The sequence below is a fragment of the Pogoniulus pusillus genome, chromosome W (assembly GCF_015220805.1).
Source record: "Pogoniulus pusillus isolate bPogPus1 chromosome W, bPogPus1.pri, whole genome shotgun sequence".
In the NCBI taxonomy this organism is placed as follows: Eukaryota; Metazoa; Chordata; class Aves; order Piciformes; family Lybiidae; genus Pogoniulus; species Pogoniulus pusillus.
The window spans coordinates 5,380,824-5,395,684 of record NC_087308.1 but is presented as its reverse complement, the minus strand read 5'-3'; the positions used below and the strand labels follow the sequence as shown (position 1 = coordinate 5,395,684).

At 43.2% G+C, this 14,861-nt stretch overlaps 1 protein-coding gene across 8 annotated transcripts in view; it reads left to right on the top strand.

Moving 5' to 3' along the window:
• The window catches only part of LOC135192841 (chromodomain-helicase-DNA-binding protein 1), a 272,474-nt gene that overhangs the window by 73,406 nt on the left and 184,207 nt on the right, over positions 1-14,861 (top strand). For 7 of the 8 annotated variants that reach the window (XM_064176221.1, XM_064176217.1, XM_064176219.1 and 4 more), the window contains 4 exons: positions 7,606-7,813; positions 10,969-11,064; positions 12,293-12,360; positions 14,481-14,618. In XM_064176221.1, coding sequence (XP_064032291.1) covers positions 7,606-7,813; positions 10,969-11,064; positions 12,293-12,360; positions 14,481-14,618 — 510 coding nt within the window. The remainder of the gene's footprint in view (positions 1-7,605; positions 7,814-10,968; positions 11,065-12,292; positions 12,361-14,480; positions 14,619-14,861) is intronic. The other variant, XM_064176220.1, reaches the window with a different exon arrangement.

Genomic DNA, 14,861 nt, shown 5'->3' with positions numbered 1-14,861 from the left:
CAATTTTGTGTACAAATGAAAATTCTGCAATAAGGCAAAAGGGCTCTGATCCCTTCCATGACACCAGTTTAGGATTGGTTCACCTGATTCCCTTTAGTATTCCTTTCTGACTTCCCTGACCTCTCTGAGTGGATCATTGGAGTCCTGGATGTCATTGTCCTCCTCTTCCTCCTGTTGATCTGATTGTCCCTGGCGTAGAAACAGAACCTTCCTCATAGCACTCTTAAACTCATTGGAACCATCCTCTTTGTTGGCAGCCAACCTCACAGCGCTCCTCTCATCAGAGTACTGGGATCTGAGCATGTTCGCCAGGTCCTGAAGACTAAATGCCTCTTCTTCCTCCTGTTGCTCACCAGAGGTCCCCTCTCTTACATCCTCCTTTCAATCACACTTTGTCAAAAGCTGTGTCTTGGCTTTCGCTTTAGCAGGTGCCAAAAAGGCGTTCTGCACAGCGACAGACTTTGACGTGTCTACTGGAGGGTTTGAATCATTAGGGGTCTGGCCTGAGGTCTGTGAGGTCAGATCTGCCTTAGAGCTAACAGGGTTCTGGTCTGCTGGCTGTGGATTCGAACTGACTGAGTTAGTATTACTAGTATTATCAGTATTATTAGGAACATTCTGGCTTTGAGTGTTTGCCTGTGCTCCTGGGATGCCTGCCAATCCTGCTTTGTTGTCGTTCCCGCTAGGAGTGTTGGCAGTGTTTCCAGAATCTGAAGAGGGAGGTGTAGGGACTGTCCCTGAATCTTGCTGGGGAGAAGGTAGTTTTTGTGCCCCTGAGTTATCTTTGTTTTGATTTCCACTGGTACACTGTTTCTGCGACACTGTCCCTTTCTCTTTTTAGCTTTCATAGGCATTGCATTAGAATTTTTCACACATAATGCCAGAATTAATATGAAAATCAAAATTACAAGACATAAAATTACAGCCACCAGACATGCCATAGTTTGCCTTGAGTAAAATTCTGAACAAGGGTCTGGCATCTCAGTTTGGGGTTGAATCACCCTCATTAATGCCCTAGATAAGGCAGTGCTTTGATTGCTTGTAAAATTATTGGTAAATACCCCTGTAATATTACTGGTAAAGTTTTCAGTGACATTAAAACCAGCATACCCAAGAATGAGATCGCCCCAGGACCAGAAAATGGTTGTGAGTTTAGCTTTAGCCTTCGTATAAGCTACATTAAGAAAGTAATTAACTATTTGGGCTTTGATCCAATTGTTCACAAGAAAACAGAAAACAGGCCACATAGTAGCCCCCACCAAGTAAAATAGCTGCTTCATTAGCTTCATTCTGATTCCCAGAGTTAATTAACAGTCACTCAAATGAATTTGCCCCACGTTGGGGAAGCCAAATAAAAGTATGTGATGGTTTGGGTGTTCCCTGCCCCCCCCCCCCCACTTTAGAAATCACCCAGACTAGTCTCAGATGGCTCTGGGAATATAAATGAAGCTATTTATTTACAGCTAGCACAATATACAAGCAGATATTTACAGTATATACAATTATATACAGGAATATACAAGTAAAAGGTGATACAGAAGCACAACTCCCCTCCCAGAAATCTGAGTCCCCAGGAGTGGCTCTCAACCACCCCTCACCTTCCCCCTACCCCTCTCAACCTTACCCCAGTCCTAAAGAAGAATAGAGGTTCAGCCAAGAGGTTATGAAGCAAAGGTGGGTTAGGCCAAATGGAAGGTGAGGTTAGGGAGATGCAGCTCAGTCAGAGCCCAGCCAGAGTGCGACAAAATGGCGAGAGTGTTATCTAATGTTTTTGTTTCTTCTTCAGCAAGACTCTGAGGGGAGTAGACATCACCATTATTTTCCTTTCACAGCCTATGATCTAGTTCTTCTCACCAAAATATTCTATCCTGCTTCAAAGTAGCACAGCTTACCACAGGATGCAAACAGGAGCAAAACAAGTCTGGGCAAGCCAGGGTCCTTAGACTCAGTGGCTCCAGGTTCTTTGTCTTCTTTCCCGCAGTTGCTTCTCCCCATAGCAGAAGGAGGGAGAGCAGAAAAACATCTGGGCAAGCCAGGATATGTATAAGCCTATTTTGGCCTATTTAGACCTACCACAACAGCTAGCAAAGGTAAGGTAGTCACTTAAAACCAGATATGAGGCTCTGATTGTGAAAGACCAGCCAAATGAAGAGACAGATGATGGGCAACCTACACCAGAGGCATATCCACACTCAGAAAAGCCTACCACCCCTATCACAACATCATCTACAAGGGAAAAAAAAAAGGGACATAATCATAGGTGACTCCCTTCTGAGGGGAACAGATGGTCCAATATGTTGGGCAGACCCTTCTCATAGGGAGGTTTGCTGTCTTCCTGGAGCTCAGATTAGGGATGTCACTAGGAAACTTCCTAGCCTGGTGATGTCCTTGGACTATTCCCCATTATGATCTTCCATGTAGGTGGAGAGCAGGTAATGACTGTTAGCCCAAGAGACTTTAGGGCCTTGGGATGAGTGGTGAGAGATTCTGAGGCACAGGGCATCTTCTGTTTTCCCAGTCACAGGCAGTGACATTGGAATGAACAATCAAATTCAGTCCGTTAGTACATGGCTCCATGGCTGGTGTCATCACCACAAATTTGGGTTCCTTTGACAATGCTATGGCTTGCACAGCACCAGAGTTATTTACATCAAACAGGAGACATCTTTCTCAAAGGGGGATGAGGCTTGTGATGGTTTGGGAGTTGTTTTGGCTGTGCTGCCATTCTGTTGCACCTAGACAGGCTGGAGAGTTGGGCAGGAAGAAATTTAATGAGTCATGCATTTGGGAAAGTACAACCCCATGAACCAAGATTGGTTGGAGACTGACCTGTTGGAGAGCAGCACAGGAGAGGGACCTGGGCGTCTTGGTGGATAGAAGGATGCCCATGAACCAGCAATGTGCTCTTGTGGCCAAGAAGGCCATGGGCATAGACCATGGGCATCCTGGGGTGTATTAGAAGGGGAGTGGTTAGTAGGTTGAGAGAGGTTCTACTCCCCCTCTACTCTGCCATGGTGAGGCCACATCTGGAATATTGTTTCCAGTTCTGGGCTCTTCAGTTCCAGAAGACCTCAGGGAACTGCTTGAAAGAGCCCAGTGCAGAGCCGCAAAGATGCTGAAGGCAGTGGAATGTCTCCTTTATGAGGAAAGGCTGAGGGAGCTGAGTCTCTAGCTTGGAGAGGAGGGGAGTGAGAGGTGTCCTCATTCATGTTTATAAAGATGTGAAGTATGACTGTCAGGACGACAGAGCCAGGTTCTGCTCAGTGATGTCCAATGATAGGACAAGGGGCAATGGGTGCAAGCTGGAGCATAGGAGGCTCCACATGAACACAAGGAAAAACTTTTTCACTGTGAGGGTGACAAAACACTGAAATGGGCTGCCTGGAGAGGCTGTGGAGTCTCCTTCTCTGGAGACATTCAAAACTTGCCTGGATGCATTCCTGTGTGATCCTGCCATGGCAGGGTGCTTGGACTAGAATCATAGTAGAATCAACCAGGTTGGAAGAGACCTCCAAGATCATCGAGTCCAACCTATCACCCAGCCCCAGCCAGTCAACTAGACCATGTCACTGAGTGCCTCATCCAGTCTTTTCTTGAAGACCCCCAGGGACGGTGCCTCCACCACCTCCCTGGGCAGCCCATTCCAATGGGAAATCACTCTCTCTGTGAAAAACTTCTTCCTAACATCCAGCCTATACCTACCCTGGCACAACTTGAGACTGTGTCCCCTTGTTCTATTGCTGGTTACCTGGGAGAAGAGGCCAACCCCCACCTGGCTACAATGTCCCTTCAGGTAGTTGTAGACAGTAATAAGATCACCCCTGAGCCTCCTCTTCTCCAGGCTAAACAGGCCCAGTTCCCTCAACCTCTCCTCATAGGATTTGTGTTCCAGGCCCCTCACCAGCTTCGTTGCCCTTCTCTGGACATGTTCCAGTACCTCAACATCTTTCTTGAATTGAGGGGCCCAGAACTGGACACAGTACTCAAGGTGTGGCCTGATCAGTGCTGAGTACAGGGGAAGAATAACCTCCCTTGTCCTACTGGCCACACTGTTCCTGATGCAGGCCAGGATGCCATTGGCTCTCTTGGCCACCTGGGCACACTGCTGGCTCATCTTCAGCTTACTATCTATCAGTACCCCCAGGTCCCTTTCCTCCTGGCTGCTCTCCAGCCACTCAGTCCCCAGCCTATAGCGCTGCTTGGAGTTATTGTGGCCGAAGTGCAGAACCCTGCACTTGGCCTTGTTAAATCTCATCCTATTGGCCTCTGCCCACCCATCCAGCCTGTCCAGGTCCCTCTGCAGGGCTCTCCTACCTTCCAACAGATCAACACCTGCTCCTAGCTTGGTGTCATCTGCAAACTTACTGATGCTGGACTCAATGCCCTCGTCCAGATCATCAATAAAGATATTGAACAGGACTGGGCCCAGCACTGATCCTTGGGGAACACCACTTGTGACTGGCTGCCAACTGGACGTGGCACCATTCACCACCACTCTCTGAGCTCTGCCATCCAGCCAGTTCTTGATCCAGCACAGAGTGAATCTGTCCAAACCATGAGCTGCCAGCTTGGCTAGGAGCTTCTTGTGGCAGACAGTGTCAAAGGCTTTGCTGAAGTCCAAGTAGACTACATCCACAGCCTTCCCCACATTCACCAGGCGGGTAACCTGATCATAAAAGGAGATCAGGTTGGTGAGGCAGGACTAGATGGATTTATATTATGTGTGACAGCACATTTCTGATTTTCCATTTACTTTTATAAACACTTTATTTAATCAAGTGTTTGGTATTGTTTTGTATGTGGTTGGTCCAAATCACAGCATGAAATGTAGTTCCTTAAAGTACTGCAAGTACTTCCTTAATGATACATTTTCCCCCCTATTATTTTTATGTAAAAAAGTAAAACTAGGGAAAGAAATTTGAATTTATATTTGCTTCGAAGAGATGTATGATTGTCGCGGAGGGGCATTCTGCCGCCTACGCCAGTGTCACGGACGGGAAAGTTTGTTTGGGGGGGGAGGTTTGAAGTAATGATATGCGAGGCCGATGTTTTGTGAAAAGGTATAAGTAATTTAATATTATACACTAGAAATCCCCTTCCCCAAACTTATTTGTAATTATCCCGCGTAGATTCTTGGTTCGTAGTTGAGATTTAACATACAGAATGACTAAAATGAAAAGAGTCTATGATATGAGAGAGTTCATTGAAGTCTTGAGAAGTTATTCAGTTTCAAATGGAAGTTTATCAATTACTCACTGTCCCGAATGCAGTTCAGAGAAGTTTCAAAGTCTTTATGGATTTTAAGGCGCGTTGTCCGAGGCTCCGTGGGTCCGGTCGAGCTGAATGCTGACTCCCGGGGCTCGTAAGGATCGGGCCCCTGTCTGGAACGGTGCAGTCTTGAGCTGGTTGTTTGCGATGCAAATGCTGCGTGTGTGTGCGTGTGTAATCAGCGATCAGGGTATCGAGCAAAAGAGGTGCAGGGTGGAGAGCGAGGGGCCAGTTAAGTTAAGGTAAGGAGCAAAAGGTATTTTTTTTATAGTATTTTAGAAGAGGTGTGTTCAACCAACTCAGGCAGACTTGTGTTAGCTTTACAGATTGGTACAAAGTTATAATCAACTTATACAATTGGCTAATTCTCACCAAAAACAACTTATGGAACCACCCAGGGGTCAGCCCCCAGCAGATGTTTGTCGAGTGGTTACCATGTCTGAGAATTCGAACCCTTTTTCCAAAACATAGCCATGTTTATGTCTTTGCTTCTCTGAGAGAGAGATTCTCTCAAGGCCTGTGCGTCTGCTGGTACAGCAGCTGCGTCAGTGCAAGCAGATAGGAAATATTGTTTTGACTTTTTCGATGGAAGGCCTCTGAGCCACAATTTTGTGTACAAATGAAAATTCTGCAATAAGGCAAATGGGCTCTGATCCCTTCCATGACAGCCAGTTGTGGTGGAGGGGAGAAATTAATTGGTGGAAGAGGGTATTTTATAAAAATATATAATTTATTAACTTCAGTATTCTGAACTCTTGCCACCCCCAACCAATGAATTTTAATATTAGTAAGATCTACACGGTTATGAAAGGCATTCTAGGAATAATATCAAACAGTAACTTGTTAATAATTAGCAGACATTCAAACTATAAACAGAGAGAGGAGTTTCCCCGCAGCAAATACCGCTTGGGGTCAATATGCTTCTTGCCCAGTAGGTGGGCCCATGCTCTTTCTGCTCTATGGCAGAAGGCTATAGAAATTACAGAGGCATTAAAGCATTACAAATTCTTATTATCAATCACCCTCCAGGGCTACATCACAGCCTATACAAGCATCCAATCTTCAGGGGAGTCTGCCTGTGGACTTTGAGGCTGGAATCCTCCTGGCTTTAGGGGAAAGGAGAATCTTCCCGGCTTCTGGGGAAAGGACAGTCTCTGACCTTGTTCTCCTGGCGAAGGATGCAATATCTGCCCTGTTCTCCTGGCTTCTTCTGGACGCTCTGTCCAGAGATTCTTAGGCAGGACCTCAGGTGCAGAAGGAGTACGATGTAACGCTGGCCATGCAGGCCGATTGTGTGCAGACAAGTGGAGTCTGCTCCTGGTAACTCAGTGGCAGTGGTGTGCACCAGGCAATAATAAGGCAGTGGGTGTGCAATAGGGTGCACGGCTGCACGGGAGTCTGAACTCCGTAGATAAAGGCAGGCAACACAGGATCTAGTCCTAGTAACTCACCGCAGTGGCGTGCAAGGTGTGCACGGCTGGCTGGGAGCTTATGTCTCCATAGAATAAAGTAGATGCACTGAGGGTGAACTGGCAGACAGGCAAGCATAAGCAAAAAGCAGTATGGGTGAGTCTAAGTGAGCACGTTGTTTACTTGTGTATCTCTATTTATCAAATGTGGGCCGAGATTAATGGCCCCTTGGCCACCAAAATGACCAATCAGGTTGGCAGTTAGCCAACCTTACCATAATAGGCAAAATCCATAAGCCTGGACCTCCCAAATATGGGGATAGCATGGGCCTAGCACCTGGTAAACACGAGCCGGGCATGTGGGCTTATACAACTGCTTACACAATCAGGGGCCCTGGACAGGCCAGACTTTATGGCACCAGGTTTGTTATGCTCCTTTGTGTTTATTTAATGTGTTTACCCCTGGTGTGGGCAGAAAAACATGTCCAGGCAGGACAAGGCATAAATAAGCCTATTTTCGTGCCTACAGGCCCTCCACAACAGTGATCAAAAAAAAATTTGGGGAACATGCACTGCTGATCTAAAAAAACTTAAAACAATTGTATGTGTGGGCATACACAAAAATATGTGGGGTTTGTTAGAGCCAAGTAAGTGTTTGGGTGGGTGAGAAAGGCCATTGTTTGACTTGTTTACATTAATGATTAATGTTCTCCCTTCTTGCTTCTCTCTCTCTGTTTTCTTTTAAGGTTTAAAGTATCTGATTAATCTTTGATTTTCCATTCCTGATTTATTTAATCCTTTGAATGCTATCCTTGTGTCTGAGCTAACCTAACAATTGTTTTATAGGTGAAAATAAAGTCTTTTTAATGTGACTTAAAAAATAATCTAATTACCCATTTTGTAATGTCCTGTTAACTTTTAATTGCAGCCAATCGAATGATGATTCTGTGTCAGCATCAGCTTCTGGATCTGGTTCAACCTCTGGAAGCAGTAGTGACGGAAGTAGCAGTCAATCAGATAGCAGTGACTCTGAGTCTGGTTCAGAATCAGGCAGTCAATCAGAATTAGAGTCTGACACATCTAGAGAGAAGAAACAAATTCAAGATAAACCACCACCAAAAGTTGATGGATCTGAGGTAAATCAAAACATATCAATTAACCCTTTGTGAGGGAAAAACACTCAGTGAAGAGTAGTTACAAGAGCAGCTTTCATTTAAACAAATAAAAGCTCTGTACTTTTTACTCAAAGTTTTAACTTGATTGTGTTAATGAATGCATGTTTAGCTTTCATAACAATAGAATGAGAGGAAATGGCTTCAAATTGCACCAGGGGAGGTTTAGATTGGATATTAGGAAAAGCGTCTCCACTGAAAGAGTGGTCAGGCATTGGAACAGGCTGTCCAGGGAGGTGGTGGAATTGCCATCCCTGGAGGTGTTTAAGAAATATGTGGACATAGCACTTTGGGACATGGTTTAATGGCCATAGTAGTCTTAGGTTGATGGCTGGATTTGATGATCTTAGAGGTCTCTTTGAATCAAAACAATCCTGTGATTCTATGATTTTGTGTCCCTGCATATTCCAGGGGGGTTGGACTAGATGACCTTTAAAGGTCCCTTCCAACTCAAAACATTTTATCATTTCCTATTGTAAGATTCAAGAGCTGTTAAAGATTCTTTTTTTTGGTATAGATTTACTTTTTCTTTTGTTTCATGTTCATGCTTTTGATACTGTCTCTCACAGTATCCTTCAGGACAAAATGTCCAGTAGGCAGCTAGACAAGTCCGTAATATTTGTGGTAATTGTCTGACAGGTTGGGCTCAAAGAGTTATGTTATGCTGGCAGCCAGTGAGCAGTGAGGTTCCACGGGGCCAGTGCTCTACAATGTTTTTTATAAATTGTCTGGGCATAGGAAAGCAGATCCTGTCTGAATAATCAGATCTCCTCTACAGTAAGGTGATCTGCCTAGTGGATGAGGGAAGGGCCATGGACATTGTCTACCTGGACTTTAGTAAAGCCTTTGACATTATCTCCCACAGTATTCTCCTTCAGAAACTCATGGCACAAGGCTTGGATAAGTGCACTCTGCATTGGGTGAAAAAAATGGCTAGTGTGTGGGTCCAAAGAGTGGTGAATGGAGTTAAGTCTGGCTGGTGCCCAGTCACTAGTGGTGTCCCCCAGGATTCAGTACTGGGGCCTGTCTTCTTTAATATGTTTATTAATGATCTGGATGAGGGGACTGAGGCACCCTCAGGATGTTTGCAGATGACATCAAGCTGGGTGGCTGTGTTGATCTGCTAGAGGGTAGGGAAGCTTTACAGTGGAATCTGAACAGGTTAGACTGATGGGCCAAGGCCAAGTGCTGGGTCGTGCACTTGGGTCACAACAACCCCATGGTAAGCTACAGACCTGGGGATGTGTGGTTGGAAAGCTGCAACTTGGAGAGGGACCTGGGAGTATTGTTTGACAGTTGACTGAACATGAGCCAGCAGTGTGCCCAGGTGGTCAACAAAGGCAGTGATATCCTGGCTTGGATTAGAAACACAGTGGCCAGTAGGGACAAGGAGGTGATCACCTCCCTGTGCTCTGCACTGGTGAGGCCACACCTTGAGTGTTGCAATCAGTTTTGGGCCACTCACTCCAAGAAGGACATTGAGGTTCTGGAGCATGTCCAGAGAAGGGCAGTGAGGCTGGAGAAGGGCCTGGGGCACCTGGCCTATGAGTAGTGTCTGAGGGAACTGGGGGTGTTCAGTCTGGAGAAGAGGAGGCTGAGGGGAGACCTCATTGCTCTTTACAACTACCTGAAGGGAGACTGGAGCCAGGAAGGGGCAGCCTCTTCTTGATGGCAAGTGACAGCACTAGAATATATGGTTTCAAGCTGCACCAAGGGAGGTTTAGGCCAGATATTAGGAAATATTTCTTCACCGAAAGGGTTCTTAGACATTGGGATGATCTGTCCAGGGCAGTGGTCTAGTCACCATCCCTGGAGGTGTTGAAGCAGCACGTGGACCTGGTGCTTAGGGACATGGTTTAGTGTTGACTCTTCAGTGCTGGGTTGAGGGTTGTACTGGATGATCTTTGAGGTCTCTTCCAACTGGTTGTATTCTGTGATCAAATGTATATTAAGTAAGTTTGATGATACTAAAGTAGGAGGAGCTGTGGACTCCCTAGCAGATTAAGAGACCTTACAGAGAGGTCTAGATAGAGAGCTGGGCAACCACCAACCATGTGAAATGTAACAAGAACAAGTGCCAGACTCTGTCCCTAGGACAGGGTAATTATGGATATATGTATAACACTGGGGGAGAAGAGGCTGGAGAGCAGCCCCGTGGAAAGATCTAGGGGCTTGTGTTGATGGCAAGTTGAATGAGTCGACAGTGTGGCCTGGCAGCCAAAAGGATCAACCACATCTTTGGGTGCATTGAGCACAGAATAGCTATCGTGTTGAGGGAAGTGATTGTCCCACTACACTGCACTGATGCAGTCCCACCTCAAGTACTGTGTGAAGTTTTGGGCACCTCAGTATAGGAAGGACATCAAAGTATTAGAGTGTGTTCAGAGGAGAGTAATCAAGATGGTCAAAGGTCTCCAGGACAAGACTTATGAGTGCCTGAGGTCACTTGATTTGTTCAGCTTGGAGAAGAGCAGGCAGAAGGGTCAGTCTACAACTTCCTCAAGAGGGTCAATGGAAGGGTAGGTGCTGATCTCCTCTCTCTGATGACCAATGATAAGACATGAGGAAACTGAATGAAGTTGTGTCAGGGGAAGTTCATATTTGACGCTAGGAAAAGATTCTTCACTGACAGGATGGCCAGTCACTGGAACAGGTTTCCTGGGAAAGTGGTCATAGCACCAAGCCTATCATAGTTCAAGGAGCATTTGGTTTAGTTTTAGGCAGTCCTGCAAGGAGCAGGGAGTTGCATTCCTGTCAACCTGAGATATTCTGTGATTCTATGTACTTTGGTATTCCTGTATGAATCAAAAATATATCTGCTAAGTGGCCAGAAATGACTTCTCTAGATCAGTTTAAAGTTTACTTTACAAAGAAAGAAGTTATCTTAGTAATACAGAGGCCTGCACAACTGTGCCAGGTCATATAACATTTCTTTCTGCAGAAGTCTCACTAATTTAAGATTCCGTCCAATGTTATTAATGTTATTATTTTATAGTGATTTTTTTATTACTAATAAATTTGAGATCCATGTTAGTGGTGATGCTGCTCATCTTAAATATGTGGTAAACTTTAAAGTTTCAATAGGTTTAAATGACACTTGTATCTGAATTCCAATTCAGTTTTGGAAGTTCAATCCAAACTCTGTGGAGAGATCAGCAGTGCTCAAGAAGCAACAACAGCAGAAGGCAACTTCATCAGACAGTGGTTCAGAAGAGGTGAATAACATATAAGTTAGTAAATAAAATGTAAACATACATGTCTTATTACCCCATACATTAAAAGAAAATTACTTAGAGCCAGGTTCTGTTCTGTTAAGAGTGTGTGTGTGTTTAAAAATATAGTTTTAGTCTATAAAAGTAATGTTCAAATAACAGATGTGTTTATAAGGAGTCATAGGGAAGGGAAAATATTTAGTTGCATGTCTTTAGGTGAGTTTTGCCAAAATTATAGCAATTTAATTTGACATTTTTAACTAGATATTGTGATGTATGAACAAAAGTTTCAAGTCACATAGTATTAACTTCCATTGTATTTCTGCCTTCTGAGTTCCATAAGGAGACTTAAAAATACTAAAAGACTTCCCCACTATTGTTTCTATATAAAGGTAACTGCTGCCATTTTTAAAAACACTATATGGAGTAGAAAGCTAGATTTTTGCAACTTTTGTTTGGTTATAAAAGAATTTGTGCATTTTAAGAACCATACTTCAATTTTAGAGATTTAAAAAACTTAAAAGTTGCCTTTGTGCTGTAGGAATATCTTTGAAGGACACTAATGACTATGAATTAGAATTTATTTAAAAGCAGACTTTCATGTTTCCTTCATTATATAAAGAAAGAAAGTAAGCATTGTGATCACAAGTATTTCATCATTAATTTGGGTGTCTTTTATTTTTAGTCAGACTTACCTGATCATCATTAAAAATAAAGGGAGTTCATCATATATAGTTAAAATATTCATTTAAAGCTGTCAAGTACTCTTTTCCTGAAGACTCTAAGATAAAAATGATCAAAATGTAATCTCTGAGATTAAGAAGGTTCATCAATTTATTTATTATTTATTGTTTAGGAGTAGAGAGAGATTAAATATGCATTCTATTATCAGAATTTTCTTAGTGGTGTTTAAAGGTGAGAGAGCTCTCACAAAAGGCAAGAGATTTTATTAGGCTTTTGATAGAAGCTTCACCTTGATCAACTTGCAGCAGTCTAAACTACAACTATATGTAGGCACAACAATTATATTTTAAAATAGGTTGTTTTGTAGTGTTTTCTAGAGTTGTGCTGACATGGTATATTCATAGATGAAGAATTATAAAATCAATAGCAATCCTGATCTTATTCAACACTGACGGAGATTAAGAGAATAAGGCATGAAGAATATAATTTCATTTTGGAAGTGGGAGCTTTGGTAATGAATTGTATGTATTTTTCCCTTCATCTACAGGATTCATCAAATAGTGAAGGTTCTACAGATGACTCTTCCAGTGAAACAGAGAAGAAAAAACACAGAGAGTAAGATGTTTTATATAAATAATATAAATTTTGTTATTGAGACATGATGCTTATAGTTATCCAGGCTTCACTTCTCTGCACTTAAAATACATAATCTTGTGGTTTTCAATTTTTATTAACATTTTTTAATATTTTAAAATAAATGCTCTCAAAGGAGCATGTATATCACTATTAATTTCTGAGCAAAAGGGACTGTACTACATACAGTGTTACTGAAAAACATTCATCAGTGCTTTGTTTTTAATGTAGTCTTATTTGCAACATATTTTTGAGCTGAAGATCCTCCCTGAAAATTATTGAAGAAATAGTAAACTACTTAAGTAGGTTGTCTCAGATAAAATTTAAGCTAGAATCCTGTACTTCATGCTAAATTTTTTAACACTTTAGAGGCACACCTCCCTACCTCCCCCAAATTACCCATTTGGCAATAATAAACTGTCTTCTACTCAATTTATTGAACTTGAGCTGGTTTTAAGCTGTAGATCAAAAAGGTTCTGAAAGGGGTTATATCTTCTCATTGGTAATGACCTGTGTGTGGGTGGTTTTGTGGTTGTTTGTTTGGTTTGTTTTTTTTTGTGGTGGTTGGTTGGTTTGTGTTTTTTTGTGGTGCTTTTTTTTTAATAACGTATAGAAATTAAATTGTTCTCTCATTCCCCTTCTCTAGTTAATTAAATCATCTCAATATTGAGGGTTGTCAGTATAATATCTTCAAGAAATGGAGGGGGGGAAAGGGGAAAAAAAGCAAGCTATGCAAAATAGTACTTTTCTAATGATGAATTGTTATTCACAATCACAGAAACATCCAGGTTGGAAAAGCCCCTCAGGATCACCAAGTCCAACCTATAACCCTACTCTACAACATTCACCTTAAACCATATCCCTAAGCACCACATCCAAACGACCCTTAAACACATACAGGGCTGGTGACTTACCTCCCTGGGCAGCTAATTCCAGTGCCTGACCACTCTTTCCATGAAAAACTTTTTCCTAATGTCCAATCTATACCTACCCAGTCTCGGCTTGAGGCCATTCCCCCTTGTTCTGTCTCCAGTTACCTGTGAGAAGAGCCCAGCACCAGCCTCTCCACAACGTCCCTTCAGGTAGTTGTAGATAGCAATGATGTCTCCCCTCAGCCTCCTCTTTTTCAAATTAAACAGCCCCAGCTCCCTCAGTCACTCATCATAAGATCTATTCTCTAGGCCCTTCACCAGCTTTGTTTCCCTCCTCTGGACCTGATCCAGCACCTCCACATCTCTCTTGTATTGCAGTGCCCAAAACTGAACACAATACTCCAGGTGTGGCCTCACCAAAGCTGAGTACAAGGGGACAATCACCTCCCTACTCCTGCTGGCCACAGCATTTTTAATACAAGCCAGGATGCTATTGGCCTTCTTGACCTGGGCACACTGCTAGCTCATATTCAGCTGCCTGTCCATTACAACCCCCAGATGCCTTTCTGCCAGGAAGCTCTCCAGCCACACTGCCCCAAGCCTGTAGCTTTGCTTGGGGTTGTTGTGACCCAAGTGCAGGACCTGGCATTTGGCCTTGTTGAAACTCACCCCATTAATGTTGGCCCATGGATCTAGCCTATCCAAGTCCCTCTGAAGAGCCTCTCTATCCTCATTCAAATCAACACTGCCACCTAACTTGGTGTCATCTGCAAACTTATTGATGATTCTCTATCTGAATCAAGGTCATCAATAAAGATGATAAAAAGAAGTGGTCCCAACACAGATCCCTGAGGAACACCACTAGTGACCAGCTGCCAACTGGATTTAACTCCATTGACCACCACTCTCTGGGCCCTCCTGTCCAGCCAGTGCTTTATCCAGGAGACAGTGTGCTCAGCCAAGCCATGAGTAGCCAGTTTGTCTACAAGAATTTTGTGGGGAACAGTATCAAAATCTTTTCGAAAGTCTAGGAATACAATGTCACCAGCCTTTCCCTCATCCAATATCCAGGTGATCTTGTCATAGAAGGAGATCAGGTTGGTCAGGCAGGACCTGCCCCTCATAAACCCATGCTGACTTGGCCTGATCTCCTGGTTGTTTGTGTATATGATGTATGATGGAATTTGAGAAACTAATGTGAGTTACTGTTTTGTCTCTTCATACATACAGTGAAGACTGGCAAATGTCTGGGTCAGTATCAGGAACTGAATCTGAATTTGAGGAAGAGAGAGAGAAAAGCAGTTGTGAAGATAGTGAATCTGACTATGAGCCAAAAAGCAAGATCAAAAGCCTGAAACCTCCAAGCAGGTAAGAAGTCTTGCATTTTAAATACTCTGGTACTATTCCTCATTCATAATCAAGTATCACACTACTATACAGGCAAATGAATTAATATTTATTACAGAACTTTAGAACCTTTTTAAGCTATAAAAGATGTTATCATGCTAGCGGTTTGTATTTAATGCCTCAGCTTCAACTGAAAGTGATGTAACTGAGCAGTCATGAAATACATGTGTTTAGAAATAAATACAGAAGGCTCGTAGTTGTCTG